Source organism: Caenorhabditis briggsae (assembly GCF_000004555.2).
Source record: "Caenorhabditis briggsae complete genome, chrII, whole genome shotgun sequence".
Classification (NCBI taxonomy): Eukaryota; Metazoa; Nematoda; class Chromadorea; order Rhabditida; family Rhabditidae; genus Caenorhabditis; species Caenorhabditis briggsae.
In genome coordinates, this window is record NC_013486.2 from 8,817,792 (window position 1) to 8,839,938 (window position 22,147).

The 22,147-nt window shown below is 38.1% G+C and overlaps 6 protein-coding genes across 6 annotated transcripts; 3 read left to right on the forward strand and 3 right to left on the reverse strand.

Moving 5' to 3' along the window:
• Positions 1-186: 186 nt before the first annotated feature.
• Positions 187-2,005, forward strand: Cbr-lips-9 (the record flags this gene model as incomplete). The annotated part of the gene is made up of 5 exons (XM_002630962.1): positions 187-567; positions 615-717; positions 1,493-1,701; positions 1,744-1,836; positions 1,883-2,005. The coding sequence occupies 5 exons, from the start codon at positions 187-189 to the stop codon at positions 2,003-2,005; spliced, it is 909 nt and encodes a 302-aa protein (XP_002631008.1).
• Positions 2,006-2,159: 154 nt separating this feature from the next.
• On the reverse strand, positions 2,160-3,222 carry Cbr-dct-18 (the record flags this gene model as incomplete). The annotated part of the gene is made up of 4 exons (XM_002630961.1): positions 2,160-2,240; positions 2,289-2,517; positions 2,559-2,697; positions 2,997-3,222. The coding sequence occupies 4 exons, from the start codon at positions 3,220-3,222 to the stop codon at positions 2,160-2,162; spliced, it is 675 nt and encodes a 224-aa protein (XP_002631007.1).
• Positions 3,223-6,077: 2,855 nt separating this feature from the next.
• Positions 6,078-9,034, reverse strand: CBG25611 (the record flags this gene model as incomplete). The annotated part of the gene is made up of 5 exons (XM_045242440.1): positions 6,078-6,087; positions 6,185-6,682; positions 7,333-7,671; positions 7,857-8,113; positions 8,981-9,034. 5 exons carry the CDS (start codon positions 9,032-9,034, stop codon positions 6,078-6,080), a joined length of 1,158 nt encoding a protein of 385 aa, XP_045098147.1.
• A 236-nt stretch (positions 9,035-9,270) lies between these two features.
• On the forward strand, positions 9,271-10,045 carry CBG25612 (the record flags this gene model as incomplete). The annotated part of the gene is made up of 3 exons (XM_045242441.1): positions 9,271-9,325; positions 9,375-9,713; positions 9,765-10,045. 3 exons carry the CDS (start codon positions 9,271-9,273, stop codon positions 10,043-10,045), a joined length of 675 nt encoding a protein of 224 aa, XP_045098148.1.
• A 600-nt stretch (positions 10,046-10,645) lies between these two features.
• Positions 10,646-12,803, forward strand: CBG02756 (the record flags this gene model as incomplete). Its single annotated transcript, XM_002630960.2, has 5 exons — positions 10,646-10,712; positions 10,868-11,248; positions 11,292-11,728; positions 11,804-12,301; positions 12,642-12,803. 5 exons carry the CDS (start codon positions 10,646-10,648, stop codon positions 12,801-12,803), a joined length of 1,545 nt encoding a protein of 514 aa, XP_002631006.2.
• A 7,030-nt stretch (positions 12,804-19,833) lies between these two features.
• Positions 19,834-21,637, reverse strand: CBG25613 (the record flags this gene model as incomplete). Its single annotated transcript, XM_045242442.1, has 3 exons — positions 19,834-20,008; positions 21,338-21,388; positions 21,591-21,637. The coding sequence occupies 3 exons, from the start codon at positions 21,635-21,637 to the stop codon at positions 19,834-19,836; spliced, it is 273 nt and encodes a 90-aa protein (XP_045098149.1).
• Between the last annotated feature and the right edge of the window lie 510 nt (positions 21,638-22,147).

Genomic DNA, 22,147 nt, shown 5'->3' on the forward strand with positions numbered 1-22,147 from the left:
CAAACCGGTCGGAATTAAATGGCTCATAGGATTTTCTCTAAGCTTCAAACTCTACGAAAAGTATTTCAATTTTTTTCAGGAAAGGTTTTTTTTCAAAATTTCACTTTTCGATTTGATTATTTTCAAGTTATTCTCCTTTATCCAACTTCTTCAGTGACTAATATTCCTACATAAAACTTTCAGAAAATGACAAGGATACTTCAACTTGCCCTCTCCACATTTCTCATATCCTTCGTTTCCTCAAAATTCACTCCAGATTTTTCCCAATGGTTGGCAGATTACTATGGACCAATGGTCAGGAATCAAATCGAGCGATTGGATTTAGGACCAAATGGATCGTTCGGTGGAAAAAAGAACAGAAATGATTCCTTGACAAATCAGCCGTTGATTATTGTTCATGGAGTATCGGATACTGCTGGAGAGAAACCAACATGGGCGGCTCAATGGTTCAGAAAAGAAGGAAAATATAAAGATAATGAAATTTACTCAACAACATATTTCAACGGAGCCCAGGGGAATCCATTGAAATGGATCGAGTACTCGATGAAGTGTGAGTACGTCAAACAGGTATATCTTTTGAAAAGGAGCGCATTTGCATAATTTGAATAATTCAGGTACGTTCTCTGATAGTGGCCGTCCGTCTTTACACTGGAAGAAACGTTGATGTGATCGGATTCTCGTTGGGTGTTCCGGTGTCTAGAAAGGCGATCCTTGGAGGTGATTTGAATTTTAATTTATTTGGAGAAATGTGATTTGCATAGAAATAGGAATAGTGAGTGGGAGGAAAAATGTGCGATTCGGCCGGAAATGAGTGGGTTTGGTGTTGGAGACAATAAAAATATCATCGGAAAGTATCATCGGAAAAGTTTCAGGTTTTTGAGAGTTTTTTCTTTCGAATTCTGGCGAGTGATCAATAGGATTTAGGGTCTGATAAAGCAAATGGAAGTTAAATTTTCTTAAAATATCTGAAACTACTTACCGTATTGAAAGGAGACCACTCGAACCATCAACTTTAAGCTTAATTATTTCGATTTCTGTGAAAGATATCAAAAACCTGTCAACTGATAAAATATTGGGGATATTAGGGTAAAAATTTCATCAGTAGAAAATTGTGTGATATCTTTTGAAAGAACCGAGATGATCAAGCTCAAAGTGTACGTATAGAGTGGGCTTTCAACTACGTTAGCCCATTTAGCCTTTTTTAGCAAGCTGAAAATTAACACCTATATGCTAAAAACAAGCTAAAAAATTTTCACGAGAACTGTTGGGCGCAGGAAGAGGGTTTTTCGACAGGAAGTACAAAATGTTGGTCTATTTGCTCATCCTAGCTCATCCTGGAAATTTACAAACAATCTGACAATTTCTCTTTCTTAGTTTTTTTTTTCTTCAAATTTTCATAGCCCGGCGCGGGCCTTCATCTTACAAGTGTGCAAAAATTATTTTCTGTTCAAATAAATCAATTTCAGAAGTTCTAAAATGATCTTTGTTCCAGGCCGTTGTGTTGATACCGGAGAGTATTTGGGTGGTCCATTAACCCGTGTCGTCGACACATACGTCGGAGTTGCTGGCCCAAATCGCGGAGCCTCTCCACAACTCGGTCCACTCTCTGTCCCTGCTTGTGCTCTTTCCATCACTCCAATCTGTAATTCTGTAAATGGACTCTACTCGGGTAATTGTCCAGCTCAAAGCGAGTTCCTTCAGGTACATATATTTTCGGAATGGATGTAAATTATGAATTTTCAGGACATCAACAAATACGCTCATTATGAGGGACAATACACATATTCGATCTACACACAGAAAGATCAAATGGTTGGATATACGGTTTGCGGGCAGGTAAGTATCAGAAAAGTAGACCCTAGACTATGGCAGAGTATTTCAGCTAACCTCCCCATTGCCTGGACAAACTGGTCAACGTGTCTACACTGACAAGAACCACGATCAAGTGTTCGATGATACTCACGATGTTCAGCTTCGAATGATCCGGGACCACGTCGTCATCTAAATACTTCAAACGTGTTATGTGCCTATTCTTAAGACTATGATCTGAAAAACAAGCCCCTGTGTGGTTTCATTTTTATTATATTTCAAACTGATAATTTAAGAATTTAATAAAATAATTTGTAACAAGAAAAACAAATCAACAAGATCTAAAGCATCTACAACTCGTTATGGTCAAAGTTTGGTTGACCTGGTGGCACTGGATCGTAGTTCACGGATCCTCCCTTGGCTTCCTCGGACTGAAAGAAAGACATTTAATTTTCATCAGGATCTTTTTCCGGACTTACATAAATGTTCAACCACGTTTTTCCATTTCCAATTTGAACTCCAGCCAAAGTTTTTCCGTTTTGAATGATCTTTCCTCCGATCTTCCAGTCTCCTCCAAGTTGTGGAATTGGGAGTGCTCCGATGTCAATTGGCTCCTTTTGCACAAATGGAGTCACATCAATTGGTCCAGAAGACTTGACCTTGAGAAGGGAGCAAACTGTTGGGGCGAGAGAGCAAAGTTGGAATTTGCTAAAATTTAGGTAAAATTGAGGATGATCAAGGTGTTTTACCAAAGTTGGTCTGGGACGAAAGAGTTCTCCGACTTTCCGTTGACGCAAACCTTTCCAATCATCCAGCTGTCTTTCTCGACGTTCAAAGCAAGTTCCAGATCGGTTTCGTCAGTGATTGGCTTGTTGACAGTCACGAATCCTGGAATTTCGGATATTTTAATTTTTTGAATCTTAGAATTTTATAGCCTCCTATATCATTATTTACCACTCTATAAATTTTTTTTCCAAAACTACGGCCGCTTTAATTTTAATTCAAAATCTCACTTTGCAAACCTCAACTTCCCAAGACCTCATTTTCAATTTTTACGAATGTGTGTTTTACTGATGTTCGTGTATGTTTGTTTGAAAACACAAGAATACTATTTGATCACACGGATTCTGGTCCAGGCATCTTTCTATTATTAAATGACCTACAACTTTTTGACAATTCTAACGTACCTTTGTGAAGTTTGAAATGTCCTGGAAGACGGAACTGAGCCTGTCCTTTTCTGCACGATGGCTCCTTGTTCTCGTCATATGTGGTCACTTCGAAATCGGTGAAAATAATTTGTCCCTTTCCTTTGGTTGTGTCGGTGAACTTGATCACATTATCTACTCCATCTTCGCACTTTGCGGCCCAAGCCACTGACACGAAGGCGGCAAGAATAAGCCACTTGAAAAGCATGCTGAAAATACAAAGAACTGAAAAAATTTTCAGAAAAACAAGAGGAGCAATGTGAAGACTGTTCAAACAAAAAGAGGGAGACTGTTTCACACAAATGAATTATAAAACTAATATACTCTTCATTATAGAATGTGTTTGAGGAGGAAGAAGAAGTTTCAGCCTCCTTCTTATCAATGACCTGATAAGGCGGTTTGGCTCCAAAATTTGATTAGTGCATCGGACAAAAGCTAGGGAAATAGTGTGTGATTTGGAGAGACATCAGACAACCTAAATTGGCAAATACAATAGAGGCGGTATGCGACGTGTACCTATATGGGTGACGACGTGGCTACCTGATGAATAATGTGGAAGAATGGAATGGAACTGCAAAGTTATATTTTAAGAGCTTTAAGGTTTATAGTTTGGGAAAAGTGTGGTTTGTAAGTTAGGTGGTGTTAACGTTTTGTTGTGTGTATGAGTCAGAAAGGAAAAAAAGACTGAAAATAAAATGTGAAGATGTTCCAGAACAACACAAATCACAGTCACTAAAAAGTAAAACTGAAAAGAAAGACATTTGAAAAAAAAATTGGGTTTTGTTATCATAGTGTTTTTTTTCTAATTTTTTTGTAATTGCCAGGAGGAGAACACAAAGACAAACGTATGAATTAGGATGGGTTTTGAAAATTTTGAACGGAAATTTTTCAAAGTAAATGGAAACCTAGACAACTTGAATGACCTGAATGACCGAAAATCGTTTTTAATCAGCACTCTCTCCATTCGAGAACTTGCAAACCAGTTTTTGTTATTATAAAGTTTTGCTGTTGAAAAAAAACTTTGAATGGACGATTAAAAAATTTCCGTTTTTTAAAAAGAATTCTGGACCCAGATTATTTTCATGACACCTAGTCGAAAATCACAACTTCGACAATTTCAAAAACATTGGAAACTATCACATTTCAAATATTCTGGAAAAACTAGAATTAAAATATCCTATTATAGAAAAAAAGTGACACATAGCTAGATTCTGAAAAAAAAACTTAAAATACACTCAAAAAACCTATTTTTCCAAATAAAATTATATTCTACATTGTGTTTAGGAGTACCAACTTATAATGTTATTTTTAAACTAATTTTCAGACTAAATATTTTTTTAAAGGAAAAACGGTATTCGTAATTAACTAGAGCATTTTCAGCAACATTGTATTTCAAACTAGCAGAAAATTATCAGTTTCGTCTCTTATCAATTTGGGCAGAATCGAATTTTAAATAGGAAACTGCCCAAAGAATTTTCATTCCAAGATGAAGACACATTCACAAATAACTGCATTTCCAAACCTCTAAAACAACAAAACGCAAAATGCTAATAAAACATTTCTATTCATTTTGGCTGAAAATGCTTTCAGGTAGAAGAAAAAAATTCATGACACCGGGAAACAATTATTATCGAATTTATCTCTATAATCTTCATTGATATCACTGGGCATGATCATTAGGAATACCACGATGCGACACTTTGAATCTCATTGCCTCCATTGCTTGGAAACCTTAAAACCTGTAGAAGGGCCTCCAGATTGTCAAATTTGATCGGATTCATCTTGGCTCTTATCGAAAATATTTAAAATGTGTCAGCTGACAAAATCTTCCTTATGTATAGAACACAACTGTGAAAACTAGTTTAGGTCGCGCCGAAGGCGCACCAACCAGCTGTAAAAATGAGAAGGGTATTCATCCAGAATATCCAAACCTACAGCACCGGTCATTAGGATTCACAAAAACATATTTTCAGTTGATTTTCGGCCATTTTCACCATTTTCAAGAATCTGGAGCTCGGTTCTTTCAGAAATCGACAGCCGAGGTCTCCGAAGACCATTGTTGGATGAAATCCTAAGTTCTTTTCCATCGAAAAGAAGCCATGAATACGCTTTTTATTTTCATTTCATTTCTTTTAATCTTTGATTGGATCTTTTTTGAAAAGGGGACGTTCAGTGGATTCCACCTAGCCAATAACCCCAAAACATGGCGACCCTTGTTAGGGCCTTCTAGTACTTTTTTCGCAATCGACCAATCGAAAGATCAAAAAGAAAATGAACCAAAAAGAAAAAGCGTAATGCATAGAGATTCTTACCAGTGAGAAAGTGCTTGTGAATATTATCCAACAATACATTTCAAAGAGTCTGATTTCACAGGGAACTGGTTTTTTCAATACGTGGAATTTTTAACATGGACAGAAGGAGCGGGCGTGACCTTATTTTAACTGATTTATTTATTTATTGCGTAACGTAAATGAACAATTTTCCAAATATTTTTGAGAAACTTGAAAATCAATATAATTTGACGTGACCTTTTGAAAAAGAGAAATCAAAAAGTGACGAACAGTAAAGTAAATAGGTCAAATCACGGCGAAGGTCCACCAGCCAGCTGTTCGAAGCGCGGGAGGCACTGCAAACAGGCTGGTATCAAATAAAGCAGAAAATCTGGGATGAAAAATAAGTATTTGTCTGAGAAATGAATCTCTCTGAAAATTTAAAACTAGATGGGAGAAATTTCTGATTTTGATTCTGCTCTCACGCTAAAGACACAAAAAATTGAAGTCGAGTGCTGGAACTGCCAAAATAAAGATCATTGGAAGATCTTTGTGAACAAAAGTCATTTATGATAAAAAAATTTTGCCAAGTTATTTTGTGAAATCTTGAGAAATCTTCAGGAAAAAGAACACAATGAATCCGATTTTTCCATATCTCCTTCAAGCATTCTGCATTTTTCCACTAACGGGTTTTCAATTTTATTGCCCTTTTTTCAAAAGCCTCGAGCATCTGAATTTTCCCGAACATCAATAACGATAACAAAAACAAATAAATTATGGGTACTGTACTTATTCACTTCTTTCTTGTTATTCAATTTTTTGATGTTTTGGCAGGAATTTGAAGGCGCTGCGTGTTAAGAGGTCGAAAACTGGCCGGTAATTTGTCGGATCTTGGTCAGCTTCCCACAATATCTTTGCCGGAATCTGACCAATCTCCGGCCAGAAGTAACTGGCGACGCCTTAGCTAAGCTGATATTTAAACCCCTTATTATCCATTCCTCACTATTTCTCAATTTTCGACAGAGACCAGGTGCCTTTGGCACCGGGCCAATGGTTATGGTAATGCCATTCGACACTTTGGATATGCTCTCTATCTCTATCTCTCGTTCTCCCACCTCTGACTTCTTCATCATCTTTTTCTTCTTTCCGCCTGCTCGCCTTTTCCCAGTAACTTGTAGAACGCTTCCTCTTTCCTCATCACCAGACCATTCCGAGAGACAGAACTCTCTCAATACTCCATACTCTCTCGTGTCTGTTATAATATCAAGCAACAACTCAGATGACCTCGAAACATATAGCCATACTTCTCCCTCCTCACCAAACCTCGTGACTCGGGGCCGACCAAATTTGGCTCCGCCCTCTTTTCTCTGTATCTTCCGGATAGTACATGATCTCTCACTTTCCTTTCGTTCCTTCCCTGTCATTCAATTGCTCGTGTCCATCTTCTCATACTTCTTTTGGAACTCGATCAATATTTCGAATATTTCAGATGTCCGATAATCCCCCGTCGCCCCCATCCGAAGTGGTAACCAAAGATCTTGTGGAACCTGAAGGTAACTTTATATTAGCCGAAGAACTTTAGTTGATTTTAATATTTTCAGTTCGCTCGTCGACTCCAAAGCCGGAGAAGATTTTAGAGTCAGTTCTGGAGAACGTTCAAGGTAAGTTTTTTTCAGAGATTTCGAATATTGGAAAAATACCATGAGCTTGCAGAAAAAGCCAAGAATCCTGAGAATGGCTTGGAGGAACTGGAGCCCTCGCTCCAGGATGTGACCGGAAATGAGCATGGAGAGAAGGATCCTCTGGAGCCTGAACGAGGTGAGTATTTTACAAGAAGAATTTTTTGTGTCATAGAAGAATCAGCTTGTAAAAAGTTCTCTGTTTGAATCGAGCCTACTGCACTGTATCGAGCCTACTGCACTCCCTAAAAGAACCTCACTTGAACCGTCAACTTTGAGCTTAATTGTCTCATTTCCGGTAAAATTTATGAAAAATTTGTTTACTGATAAATTATGTACCCCAATTTCACCAATATTTCATCAGTTGACATCGTTTTGATATCTTTTCTTGGAATCGAGATAATTGAGCTGAAAGTTGGCGGTTTCGATGTGGAAATACGGTATATTGAAAAAGATCCCAAGTATTTTTCTGATTCTGATGTTTTCAGTTCGCTCGTCGACTCCGAAGCCGATCTCTCTGCCGGAGAAGATTTCAGAGTCGGTTCTGGAGAACGTTCAAGGTTAGTTTTTTTTTCAGAGGCTTCGAATATTGGAAAAATACCGTAAGCTTGCAGGAAAAACCAAGAATCCTGAGAATGGCTCTGGGGAACTGGAGGCCTCACTCCAGGCTGTGACCGGAAATGGGCATGAAGAAGATGACCTTCTTCTCTGGAGCCCAAAAGCAAGTGAGTATTTCAAGAAAAGAATTTTTAGTGTCATAAAAGAATTGTTCTCTAGTTGAATCGAGGCTACATAACTGTACATAGCGTATTTTCTCTTTCGAAACGGTATATTCTAAGAAAACCCAAGTACTTTTTTTTGGGTGACCTGTTAACGGATCTTTTGCGAATAGCTTGTGTGAATATGAATTTCTCTTAACCATTATTTTTTCCAGATGGAGCACCTGCTCCAAAAGTCGAGGTCTCAGTTGTCGAGGCCCTAGCGGTCGAGGACCCAGCGATCGACGTCCAAGCGTCCAACACAGCAGCGGTCGAAGCTGCAGCAGGTCAGGAGACCAACGTTCGTCGCTCTGGCCGCAAGTCGGGAAAGCCGTCCCGCTTTGAGGAGTATCGTCTCGAAAAGGTGGCACCGCCACAGAAAAAGAGAAGAACTAAATAATTGTGGCTTTTTCGTATTCTACTTATTCGGTATTATTGTGCTCCTTTATTGTAAAACTACCTCTCTTTCAATTATCTTAAATAAACCCGCATAACTTCCATGTTCTTATTTCAATTTCTCTTATTTTTACTGGTTTCTCAAATCCAGAACCTCTTATCTTTATTTTTCTGATTTCTCATAATTGCTTTTTAGAGCAAGTTCATTTTTCAGGATGGCTTCTGTCACAGCTACTGACCAGTCACTGCCAATCAGCATGGGTACTTCTCAAAGCAACCAAAGTGAGTTCTAGACTAGAATGTATTCATAGGAAAATCTGAAATTTCATTACCTTCCACAAAAAGATTATTACAGAAAAGACCAAGAAGACCGCTGCCCCGCCAACCCCCGTCGTCGTGAACTTGGGCAAGCGCAAGTCGTGTCCGCCAGATCGTCTTCAATCCATCGACTTCCGGACCAAGAAGCCAACGATCAAGGGGTCAAAAAAAGCTGGACTTTGAACCTCCAGTACCTCCAAACGCCCTTCAAATAGTTTTCCAGTTTGTCAACAGCTCCAAGACGTCAACATACTCGAATTCCTAAATATCCATTAGATGATTTTCCATGATTTGCGAATCTCACATATTAGAACTTTTTTTTCTTGATGTCATTCTTCTGAATTCTCAGGTTCCAGGCATGATTCCATTTGTTATTCACTTCTTATCAAGCTTCATCTAAACATTTCCAACTAATATTTGATCAAGACCCCGTTATCATGGCAACACATCTAACCACATCTTCTTGGGTTATCTCTAACCCTCCAACTCTCTCTCTATCTCCAACTTTACTGCTCATACCTCTAATTATCAAGTATATGCTTCACTAGATTGTGCACGATAAACGAAGCCGTCATCGTAAATAACGACATCAAGTGCATATCTTGGTCACACCTTCCGCCAGAAGACCTCTCTCTGCTCCTCTTCAATTTACGATGCTCTCTCTTCTCCACCAGATGACTGAGGTAGCCCCGCCCCCCTCAAAAGCTCCGTGTGCATAATACTCATTCTAATCTTTCAATTCACACACTAGCTAATCTGCGTCTTTCTGGTTTATAGGTTTAGAAGTGTGTTGTACTATTATATTTTTTTCTCACCACTCGTTGTGTCATCTGACATGTCAGACATGCAAGCGGATGAAGGAGGAAAGCCGAGCCCGGATCACGGAGAAGGTATTATTTTATTTCTTTTTTGAGTTCAAACATAAATGCATTATTATAGGCGCATCTTCTGCCCTTCCTGTGAAAGAAGTCATCAAAGAAGTGCTGGAAGCTGCTAAGATTGTCAAAATGGAGAAGGCCGCCAAATGTGAGGCAAAGATAGTCTATGACGACCAGAAAGGATCTTCTTCTGCTACTATTGCTCCAGAAAGCACCACTGCCAAGAAAGCTGCTCGATCGCGCACAGATAGTGGAGAGGATGCCGAGTCTTCGGCATCTCAAATGATCCAGAGATCTCCAAGTCCAGTCGTCGCTATCGACCCACCGAACACACCCGAGGATCTCGAGAAGGATCCATCCCCAAGTGAAGAGGAGGAGGAGGTTTCTGTGAACCGTGAAGGTAAGATTCTAGTTTTGATTTGATACATTAACCTGATTTTTGAATTTTCAGATGCTCCAGGAGACGTTGAGGAGCAACAAGGTGCCTCTGACGTTGTCAGCAAGACTAAGAAGGTCGTTACCACTTCTCCGGCACTGGCACAGAAGCCAATCGCTCTCCCAGCGGTTCAGCAGATTCGGGATCAGGAGACAACTGTCGCGACATCGGCTTCGTCTGCTCTAGCGGCTCGGGAGCCGCGAGCTCGTCGTTCAGCTCCATCGAAGCGCTACCCGACGGACTTGTTTCACGTCCCCGACCTGGGTGCTCCAAAGAAGAACAAGAAGACAGCTTGAATAAATAGACCCCTTTCGTCCGTCCTATTAATTATTTCCAGTCCCAATCAAAAACGTTCTTCAAATTATTTACCAATAACTCTCAATACCTCTCTTTTCAATTATCCTCGAAATCACATACATATACCGTATTCTCTCTAATTGAAGCTCATGGGCTTCTGTTTTTCAACCTCCTTTTCAGGAATTTACCAAAAATAAATTATTCATCAAGTTAAGAGTCAGGTATCACATTTACAGGTGAACTGTTTCTGGAGACTGAACCAGGACATGATCACTTTTCATGTTTTTTAATGTGTTCCGCATAATTTTCAGGGAAAGGAATATTACTATAAGTTTGGCAATTTCTAGAACTCTAAACGTTGTTTGTGAGAAATAAGGTTTCATTTCAAGACTGGACTGACTGATCTGAAAACTCCGTTTAAAATTTTCAGCTTCGCGCCAATTTCGTAATCGCGCTCTCCTGCGAATTGTGTTGTGTAGTCCACGAGGACAAACGAAATAATGGCTTCGCTTTTACGAAAAATTTCGGTTTTCCAACCAAATTTCAGTTGCTCCATTCTCATTTCTTTTAAAAATTCAGCATTTTAGACGACAAGGAGCATGTTGGCTATGAAGGAGGACCTGGGCGACGGATCGCCCGTTGCGAAGAGTGAAGAGGAATTTTCACGTAAACATTATTTTTTGTTGAATTGCATAATAAAAACACTCATTTTGATCTAAATCATGATATTTTTCCGTATAATTGAGGTTCTAAGCAACCTAGTCACTATCCTTGTCCCGCTTTTGCTTTCATACTCTTAATCAGCTCGAATCTCTATTCAGGTTCGGTGAATGATGACAACGAACACAAGCGTTCCCGTCCGTTTAAGGCGCCAGAATTGCAAAGCATTCCACCATCGTACAACGCACGCGATGCTCAAGATCTTCAGAGAATTCAGGAGGGTTTCCTGAGAAAATACCTGTCCAGTCATGGAAGTTCAGAAGAACGAGATGAGGCGCAGGTGGTGGAGAAATACTGTTCCACAAAAAAGCTAAATGGAGTTGGAGAACTTCTGGCCAGTCTCAGGAACCCTCCGAAGTGTCACAAAGAGAGAATCGTGCTTGGTGCTGATGGAAAACAAATCAAAGCGCAAAGGGAATGTCGTGCTTCGCTTTATCACATCAATCCATCTGAAGAGTTCGATAAATGCGTCATACCACAAAGTAAGGAAACAAATGGTTTATTTTTTTAATGCTAATTTTTCAGTGAGTCAAGAATTCTGCGCTCCAGATATCAACATGGTACCTGCATCTGCAATGAGTGTGAATGAAATCCGAAATCGTGTTCGCAAGAGCATGTTTCGTTGCAAGGTCTGCAAAAATCGATTTGGAGAGATGTTCTTATTAGAGAAGCATCTTCGTAATAACCATCCGAAAGCATATATTGCATTCTTGGAGGAGCAAAAGAAATTATGTGAATACATGGCAGAAATGGAAAAAGAGCGAGGACGGATGGAAGAAATCGCCAGCGGCGGATTCATTCCTCCAGAGTCTGAAATTGAAGAAGAAGCGAATAGTGTGGATGTTGATACGATTCCGTTGCCAGGAGAGAATAGTCAGGGACATGTTCCACGTTTGAATCGTTATGGTGGTCTCATGTACCCGATGGATGCGATTCGGAAGAAATTCCCGTACTTCAAGAAGGTTGGTAGGCTTTATTGCGATCTCGGACACTTGAAGTTGCCGTTTTCGTATCGATTAAACAATCTTTCATTTCAGCGCTCTCCCCAATGCCCATTCTGTGATAAACGCTTTCGCAACGACATTTCCTTCACGAATCACATCAACAAAAAGCATCCCGAATGCACAGAATTTGTGCAATGTCTTCACTGCTTCAAGTGTGTTGCCACCCAGGATGAACTCAAGGACCATGACTGCGATCTCACTTATCTTTGCCTTGACTGCCGCCCGATTCGCAATATGTGCACCGCCTATCGTCTCTTCAAACATCGCTCCAAGTTCCATAGAGGCAACAACTCCGGTTTCCGTTGTCCAGACTGTCCACAGAAGTTTTTGACACCGAGAAAGCTGCGAAAGCATCGAAAGCTGTGTCACATTTTCACCAAAGTGTACCAGTGTCACTTCTGCGAGGAATTCTTCATTTCTGAAATCGCTGTTACCGTTCACGAACGAGTGCACACTGGAATTCTGAAGTTTGAGTGCACAGTTTGTGACTTCAAATCTAGTCGCTATATGCAGATGGAAGAGCATCAGAAGGTAATTATTACTGAGAAGAAGAGAAAGTGACCCATCAAAGATAGGTCATCAGAAAGAAATAACAGAAAAACCAACATGTAATTATCGGCGGCCAAGAAGAAGAGGACATAACTTTTCGCCCCATCATGTTTCATCAAAAATGTGGCTAATGATAACTTTGAAAACAATTATACATTGTCAAAACTATAATAGAACGTCATCCGATTCAACAAGGAAGCAAAAAATAATCATTCGCTTGATTCATAGGATAGTGAAATAATAAGAAAAAAAACATGAGTCATATCCTCTGAATCCCTCCATTTGCAGATTTTTAAGTTTCGAAACAAATATATTGTTTCAGGATCACCATGGCTACGTTTGCTCGGTTTGCCAATGCAAGTGCCAAAACTGGAACGATGTTAAGGACCATATGCTCACTGAACACTCGTGCTACATCACCGGTGAAGCGTCGCACGCCTACATCGAATCACCACGTATCTGGATTATGTACAAGGGAGAATAATCAAAATATTATTTTAAGCATCCTCTTAGCTTAGCTTTACAAAAGTTTCATTTTATTTGTTTACTCTTAATTTACCACCCCGAACGTTCTGCTTCTAATACCCATTTTCTTTTTTCCCCTTCTCTATAGTTACTCTTCCCAGACTCCTGTCGCGTTGAATAAACGTCCTCTGCACTTTTTTTGTGATCCTTGTATTCGCCTCGTTCGCTTCTTCTCCTTTTCACCGTTACTTTTTTCTTGGAATTCATCCAAGTGATCATAATGTGAACGTCGGAGGCAGGGTGATCCACGTTCAGAGTACTGTAGAGTAGAAGAGATCATTGAGATTGGAGAGACGACAGGACGAGATTGATGTGGGAGGAGAGGAGAAGCAGCCAGAAAGTTCTCTCTTGCGACAATTTACATGGTCACTCTTTTCTTTTTCGACAACTACACGACAATTCAATGACAAGGTCGACTTGGTTTTGGAGATATATGGATTTTGGAATGAACAAACTGTTGTCTCGGTTTTGAAAAAATTAATTCTCGAACTGTTTTAAAGTTCAGCGGACATCTGGACAAACATACATTTTTGAAAAAAAAGTTTTTTCGGCATAGGAAAGTATGTCTTTTAATATGTCGAAATCTGGACAGACTTACACACAGACAGATAATCGAAACCAAATATTATTTATCAGAACGTTAGGTAAATGCGTTCGAACGGGAATATCCTGCAAAGGCTTTGCTCTCGACGCGAAAGCTTCGAAGGTGATACAGCCGAGTCTTACGGTTTTGTGCCTGCATTTCATAGAAAAAAAACCCGAGCCCCGGGAACAAAATTGACATAAAAATCGGCATCGTGGAAGAAAAATGCTGCTGACAGTGGCCGAAGGTCCCAAAAGGAAAAGTACCGTAACCTGAAAACATTTGTGTTTTTCGGATTTTTTTCTCGATTTCCGACTGTTTCAGGGAAAAAAAAAACAAAAAAATCATTATTTTCAGGTTACGGTAGTTGGCATTGTGAGATCTTCAGCCACGGCCACCAGCAGCACCAATTTTTATACAAGTATAATAACAAAGAACAAACAAAAAGTTTTTTTTTCAGTAAAAAAATTTGTATAGCATTCATCAAATTTATTCAAATGGGCAAACAAGAGTCAAATTAAACAGTTATTTGACCATTTGATGGATGGTCAAGATGACGGACAAACAGTACCGTAATCTATAAAAACGCGCTCCAGTGACTATTTTCCAAAAATGAAATTTTTCCAACACAATATAACTATACGACATATACTAAACCACACAGTCATGTCACAAGTCACCTGGGGATAATCTACAGTAATCCCAGATAGTTCTGATGTGAAAAGGGGCGGGGTCTAGGACTCCTCCCACTTATGCTTCTTTTCCTCGTCGGAGGTCTTTTTGTAATATTTCTTTGGATGACTTCAGAAGACCTGATCTCCTAGTTTTTGGGACATTTTTTATATGTAATTTGGTGAGTGGGGTGACCTTTGTGGCTTTTTTTGAGATAGGGGTACTGTAGTTTTTGAAGGATTCGAAAAAAAGATGGTCTAAAAAGCTATTGTAAATAAATCGATGGTATGTTGCAAAAAATTATATCTTAAAAATTTTCTGAAAACTAGAAATCGTTATTCAAAAATTGTTTTTTTTTGGGTATTAGTACTTGTTGTTAAATTTTTCTTTCAAAAGAAATACCGTAATCCAATCATCTGTCAGTTGTGCAAATACTATTAGCCAAATACCCACCTCGCCTGACCATTTCAGCCTCCTTTTTCTAGACTTTTCTCCATTTAGACTTCTCGAAAACTATCATTTTGACTAGGTGGTCGTGCCAGTTGTCCCATTTTTTCCTCATTCGTTTCCCCAGTCATTTTTTACGAGACACACAGTTTAGTCGTCAAATATTCAAAAATTTTTCTCTTTCCTCTTCTCATGTTTTTTTCATTTTTATGGGTGGTCTCTCACTGTTCCCTTACCCCCTATCCATTGCCTCTCAAAAGTACTAAAAAGTCACAAAGCTTCCATTTTTGAACACCCGCCATTGTAAAAAAAGTGAGAATGTGTCAGCCGTTTTATGGTCGGTTTGGGGGAAGTAGGATGAGCTCGATGGGGGAATCGTACTTTTTTGAGATGGGAGCAGTTACAGTAAAGATTAAACCAATTTTTTCTAATAGCTATTGATAATAGCTATGCCTAGGCAGCCACTGCTGTAATTACAGTAAAACCTTCAATAGAACGACTATGTTGTCGTCAACTTTGAGCCATTTCGGTTCTAGTGAAAGATATCAAAAAGAGATCAATTGACAAAATGTTATTGATTTTTTGGTAAACTTTTTGTTAGCTTGAAGTTTTGGATATAAAATGGGAACCGAGAAAAATGGGTTCAAAGTTGACGGTAAGGGTGCAACTCTATTACAAATTTTATGTCAACTCCGAAGGCCCCACAACGACAACTACCGTAACCTTAAAATGATTGTTTATGTACTCCGGATTTAATTTCTCGATTTTCATGAATTTCCAGTCAATTTTCTCGTCCACATTTCCGATTTTTCGTACCGGGATAATAACTTGTTTTTCTTGCTCATCATCTTTAAGCTGTCCACCATGAGAAGAGTCGGCCCTACTGGAAGAATACTGTAAGATTACAGTACTATTAAATTAGTGATAACTTGCTTTTTCAGCAGTAAAAAATCCCAGTGTGAGAATCTAATATTAGTCAGATTTTATAGACAGGTCTGAAAACTTTCTGAAACTCATTTGGAAGAATATGCAAACCAGTTGTCAACTTTCCTGAAATTGGAGAACATTTGAGCTACTGTGGCCTGCATTTTTAAAAGAGAAGGCAGTCTCATGAAAAAATTATATACTTTAGCTACAGTAACCAATCAGATTCTACTATTTTTAGTCTTTTTGGATTTTCTGATCCCTCAAAACTACCATTTCTTCTTTTCCCCCATACTTTTTCTCCTCCTTGTTCTTCAAGCCCTGCCTGGGGGGCCGTCCAATTTTTTGCCCATTTTCTCATTTTTTGCATAGCTTTCCTCCCGTTTTCCGTTTTTCCACCCCTTTCATTTTTCTGCCGTCCTTTTAATGGGCGGTCCATTCCTTATCTGTGCTTTGAAGTGAGAGATTATAGAAGATGTAGAGTTGCAGACAACGTTCAACACAAAAAAAAGAACGAACAAAATGCCTCTGGGGGATTCAGTTTCGAATTTGCCGCCGGCACACAAAAGCAGGGAGTTTTTTGTTCGAGTCTCTCTGTGCTCAAAAACGACGATTCATCTATATTTTAATGGTTTTGTGTCCACTGCACTCAATGGCACACACACAAAACACCCACGAAACATTTCGTCCCATTTTTTCCAATCTTTTTTTGGAACTGAATGGGTGATCAGGGATTAGTATAGAGACTCATAAGAGAGGGTATACTGTAGCTGTATGCTGTCATAAAGTCAACAGATTTTATTCCGATTTGTAGGTCAATTTTCGAATTAGAGTTTTCGGTTTCGAAAATCTCATCGACAAAAAACGAACGGTGAGGTAAAAAAAACGTTTGGAATCAGCGGATCAAACCGGATTACGGTAAGCATGGAGGCACAGTTAAATAGGATGAAAAAAGGCGACGCATGGGGAAAAATTAAAGTTTTTTCTGAAAACTTATTTTTTGCTAGATAATTTTTTTAATCTGAGGATCTAGAATCCGATCATTTCAGAATCTCAAAACTCAAGTGTTGCTTTTTCGAGAATCTGAAAATCGGAAGATTAGAGAATCGGGAATCTGACACCATAATTAGGAAAAAAAATATCAGAATTTTGGGATATCAGAATCTCAGAATTATGGAATCTCAGAATCTCAGAATCTCAGAATTCCAGAATCTCACCACCACGGAGTCTCTGAATTTCGAAATTTCAGTATATCAGAATATCAGAGTCTTAGAATTTCTGAATCTTTCTCTGCCCTAACCTGTAAATTTTCTCACCGTTATTAAACTACACACGATGAAAATAGCTTTTTTCTAGACAAAAATTTGATTTTATGAAAGTTAACCTGATAAAACTTTTGCTCGAATGAGCACATCTTCCATTTCAGCCCCGAAAAATCGTCGGAACGGAAAAAGAAGTGTGAGACGTATTTAATCATTTTTGTCCCGTATATTATACACCTTTTTGTAGGAAATTTCAGCCTCTTTTCTTGGCATTCACAATTTCATAACATTCTAAAAAAGTCTTTGCTCAAAATTGTTCACATTTCAATCTAACCACTGTTCGAATTCATTCACCAAACTTGATACTCATTTCATTAGCTCCCCTTCTTTTGAAAAATGAAAAAAAATGAACGAAGAAAAAAAGGGAAATTGGACTCACTAGTTTTTTAGTACCCACCCCAGTGGCCACCCCTTCGAAGGAGTTTTTTCGGTCATACATGGAGCACATTTTCTTGATTAGAAAAGTCACTTTCGTCCGTTGCTCCATTTTCTTGCTCCACGCGAGCAAGCATGTGGGTCTTCTTGGCTCTCCGTGCCGGGCTCCAGAAGAATGTCTGAAAAGAGTGTTGAGACTCCGCCCACTTTTGGCTTCGTGGGAGCCGCGGGGCCCTCGTTTTTTTTCAGTTCGTGTCGGTTGGTGGCTGTGCATGAAAAGTAATCAGGGAGTCATAAGGTGGGTGTCCGAAAAAAAATGTTTCAGAATATTATTCTCTCTGACATTTTATTAATTCCGTATAGTGGATTGGAAAGCAGTAAGAGTTTTTTGAGGCATAGAGGAAGCTACAGTAGGAAAAAAGTTGGATGGCGTGCCAAAGTTTGAATCAAGCTTTTTGTTTGAAAAATTCTACTGATCTTGTTTATTTAGTGTTCACACAGTGAAGATGAAACTTTTGGAAATTTATCAATTTTAAAAATCCTGAACTGATCATTCGAAAATCTTGTCACCCAGAAAATACCGTAACTGCTCTAATATAAGCCCACTCATATCGTTCACTTTGAGCTCAATTATCTCAATTTCTGTAAAAGATATAAAAAATGTGTCAACTGATAAAATGTTTATCATAATATCTCCATTATTGTATCAGTTGAAAAATCTTTAATATCTTTCACAAAAACCGAAATAAATGAGCTCAAAGATTACATATACGGTAGGCTTCTATTAGAACATTTACGGTATGGTATTTGGACAAAATGAAGTTTGAGAATTCTGAAATTTTGAAATTCTGACTATGAGATTTGTTGAATTGGAGATTCTAAGTTTCCTAATTTTTTTTTCTCTCCGGAATTCTAGAACTCAGACATTTCCAAAATATTGTCAGGGAACTGACTCATTTCGTCGACTCCATATTTTTGGAAAGCCAGTGTTATAACTTATAAGAAACAGAATTCCCAATCTGAAAACGACTTTTTTGATAACCTGATCTCTTGCTGTCCATGGCACACTTTTTTAATCTCCGGAGAAATCACGAAACATCGTTTCCCAATATTTTTTCCCACCCAGGTGCGGAACTGAAAGGTACGGCTCGGCAAGCCATTTTCCTATGTTCCCACGGAGAAAAAAGTCTGAAACTGGTGTTTCCAAGTTTTGGATTTTTTGGCAGAGAAAACGTAGGTAGTGGGAAAAAATGATGACGTTCGAGGATCAGGGACTGAGATTTCTGGAATATTTAAAGAAAGAATCCGAAGGATCCAAAGTGTCTCCCATTTCCGAACCACTGCCTACTGACCCATAATCTTGTGTATTTCAAAATGAATTTCTGAATGGAGGTCTCTTCTCTTTGAGATCGTATCTCATCCCACAATATTCCTATTACGTATATATGTGTTCTCCTAGAAGATTAGTGAAAAAAAACAACTGAAAAGATTCTAATCATCCTCTCTTGTTTCCTCAATTTTTCAGGGAACCGGGTGACAGTGACCGATTTATTTGCGCATTTTCTTCAAGTTTTTGGGAAGTTTTTCGTGTGACAATTTTAGACGGTTTTTAGATATAGACTTGAAGACTACGAAAAACTTTTTGAGTAGTTGATAGAGATTTACGGGTGGTCATAGTCAATTGTTACATTTTAGTAAAAACTGAAACTATATGGATTTTATGAAGTTAGAAGGTTCTGAGATTCTTTGATTTTATGATTCTAAGGTTCTGAGGTTCTGAAATTCTGAGATTTTGAAATTCTGAGATTCTGAGATTTTGAGATTCTGAGATTTTGAGATTCTAGGGTTTAAGGTTGCCGATTCTCAAATCTTCAGATTTTGAAATCCTCATATTCGGATTCTCAAAATCGCGATATCTTGGATTAATAGATTCTGAAATATTCCGGTTCTAGAATTCACAGATTCTTTATTTCGAGATTTCAAAAAAAAAAAAACATTGTATCTGGGATTTCTTACTTCTGAGATTCTAAGGTTCCTACAATCATATATTTCCGATACTCTGAGATTCTTAAAATTCTGACTTTCTTGCATTGAGAGATTCCGAGATTCTGAGATTCTGAGATTCTGATATCCTAAGGTTCTAAGATTCTGGGGTTCTGAAATTTTAAAATTTTGAGATTCTGAAGTTTCAAAATTCTGAAATTCTGAAATTCTCAATTTTTGAGATTCGGAAACTCTGATATTCGAATTGTCTAAAATTCTGAGATTCTGAGATTCTGAGATTTCAAAATTATGATTTCGAAATACTTCTAGAATTGAAAAGTTTTCAGAAAATTTTGGGATTCAGGAGTTTTAAGATTTTGGAATTTTACGATTCTCCGTCTTTGAGATTCTGAGATTTTGAGATTCTAAGATTTTGAAAATCTGAGAATCTGAAATTCCTAGATTCTGATTCTGAACCCCGGTTGTTCTAGAACACCCATCCTCATTCCGTGTTCCACCCAGCAAGTTTTTTAGAACAAAAGAATTCAGGTGGACCGAAAAAATCTAGAAAAGAAATTCAGGAAAAAAAGGTGCAACAAAAAGAAACGGAGTTATCTTTCTCTTTTCCTTCCTCACTTTTTACTTGCTGTCATATCTTCTTTCAACTTTTTTACCCCTGTTCTTCATACCTCTTCCTTTTTCCATGTTCCTGAGATTTGGAAAAACCCATAATCAACAGTTTCAAATTCCAGTTTTGGTACATAGAGCGCTGTGTGTGGTCTACCCTCTCCTTTTTTAGGCCACGCCCTCTTTTTCTTTCCGAATTTTCTTTTTTCCTTTTCTTTCTCCGACCGACTTCTTTCCTCTTTAGTTCCAACGCTGACCGAGTTTTTCTTCCTTTTCGAAAAACTATGATTCTCAATTATTTCAACCTTTTCAACTAGTTTTTTCGATTAGCAAAGATCCGTAATTATGTAATCTATCTCAACTCAAAAAACGCGTGGTAAAGTGTCCTATGGCTCAAAACTTTTTGTAAAGCTGCGGCCTTTCGGCAAGAAAAAAAAAGATGAGCATCTGCTCATGGTGCTCTTTCTCGGACGTCCCCCAAGAGCAGTAGGGGGACGAGAATCCCGATTTTTTAAATCGGTTTTTTAGTGATCCGATGAATCGAGGAAATTTTCAACCACGGGTTTTTTCTGAGGAATGATGACGTTGATGAGGATAATAGAGTGGAGAGTAAGAGAGAGAGAGAGAGAGGGAGAGAGAGAGAGAGAGAGAGAGAGAGAGAGAGAGAGAGAGAGAGAGAGAGAGAGAGAGAATAGCTAGTAATTTTGAATAAAGAGTCACAAAAGATGATTCGAGCGATGCAAGTCACACAACTACCTCAACGAATTAGAAATACAGTATTTTTAAAATAGAAGCACACCCTTGATGTACACTTCGAGCTCAATTATCTCGGTTCCTTCACAAGATATCAAAAAATAGTGAACTGATAAGATGTTGGTGATATTATGATAAAAATTTTATCGCTTGATAACTTTTTGATATCCTGCATAGGTGCCAAAAAAAATTAGCTCAAAACTTGATAATGTCGGGCGCTTCAATGCCCGAATAGAACGCTATCATATACCGTAGAACCTGTAATAGAAAGGTCCCAAACTGTCAATATTGAGCTCAAATATCTCGGTTCCTTCATATGATATAAAAAATTGGTCATATGATAAAATGTTTGTGATATTAGAATAAACATTTTATCAGTTTACAACCTTTTCATATCTTTAAGAGGAAGCGAGATAAACTGGCCCAAAGTAAAAAGTTAGGGGGTCCTTCTTTTACAGGATTTACTGTACTCGTACTTTTCGCTGAAGTTCCCGTATTTCCGAAATATGGAATTTCTGAAACTTCAGATTCTTAAGATCTTAATACCTCATTCTGTATCAAATTTTTCGCTTTGAGGAGTTAAGAATTCATTAGTCTTGGAATATGTGAATAGTCATTGTACTCTTCAAAATCTTTATTTTAAATTACCATATTGGAGTTTTGACTTTTCAGAAACGTTTGAAAATCTCAGTATATCCCAATCTCAAACCATTAGAACTCACCCTTCATGATTTGGAGTTTCATGATTTGGAGATCTCAGAATCTGAAAATCTGAAAATTCTCACTTTTCAAAAAATCAAAAATGACCGGTTGCGGGGTTTTTCGCAACAAGAACCTTTGCTCGGTTTTTCCACTTTCCTCTAACATTTTTTGCAACTCTCTCCATTTCTTCCTGAGCTCTTTATACAGTCTGTATTTGTTTTTCGAACGTTCCGATATTTCTCTCCGAGTTCTTGGCTCTCTCTTTTCTCTCTGAGCTCAACATAGGCACAGTTTCGGGAATGGAGAGAGAGAGTGCTTGAAAAAACGACTGTTTTCTTTGTTTTCTCTACATGTCTGCGTCTGACTTCTCGCTGTTTTTTTGTTGAGTAGTTCTAGGATCATCATAAAAATGTTGCAAAAGTAATTTTTATACAGATTTGAGGTTTTCTTTCAAATTTACCACAGCTGTCAAAAATTCGTTTTTATTATCTTTTTGTAGAATAAATCGACGTTGAGGGTTCAAGTTTTGGATGGTCTGTTATATCAGAATTTGGATGGTCTGTTATATCAGAAATTAACAGAAAATTTCAGAAATTAATTAATTAACGCAAAAAAATTAACAGAAAATTTTTATTTAAATTAACAGAAAATTTCAGAAATTAATTAATTAACGCAAAAAACCTTTTGTGTATAGCTGAAATCTTGTTGGTACTAATCAGTTCCCAGAGGAAATTCCTACTCTTCCCGTAAAACCTGTGATAGAAGGGCCCTCACACTGTCAACTTTGAGCTCAATTTCTATGCAAGATATCAAAAAGTAGTCAATTAATAAAATGTTCATCATAATATCAGCATTATTTTATCAGTTGACCCCTTTTTGACATCTTCAACAGAAATCGAGATAAATTGACTCAAA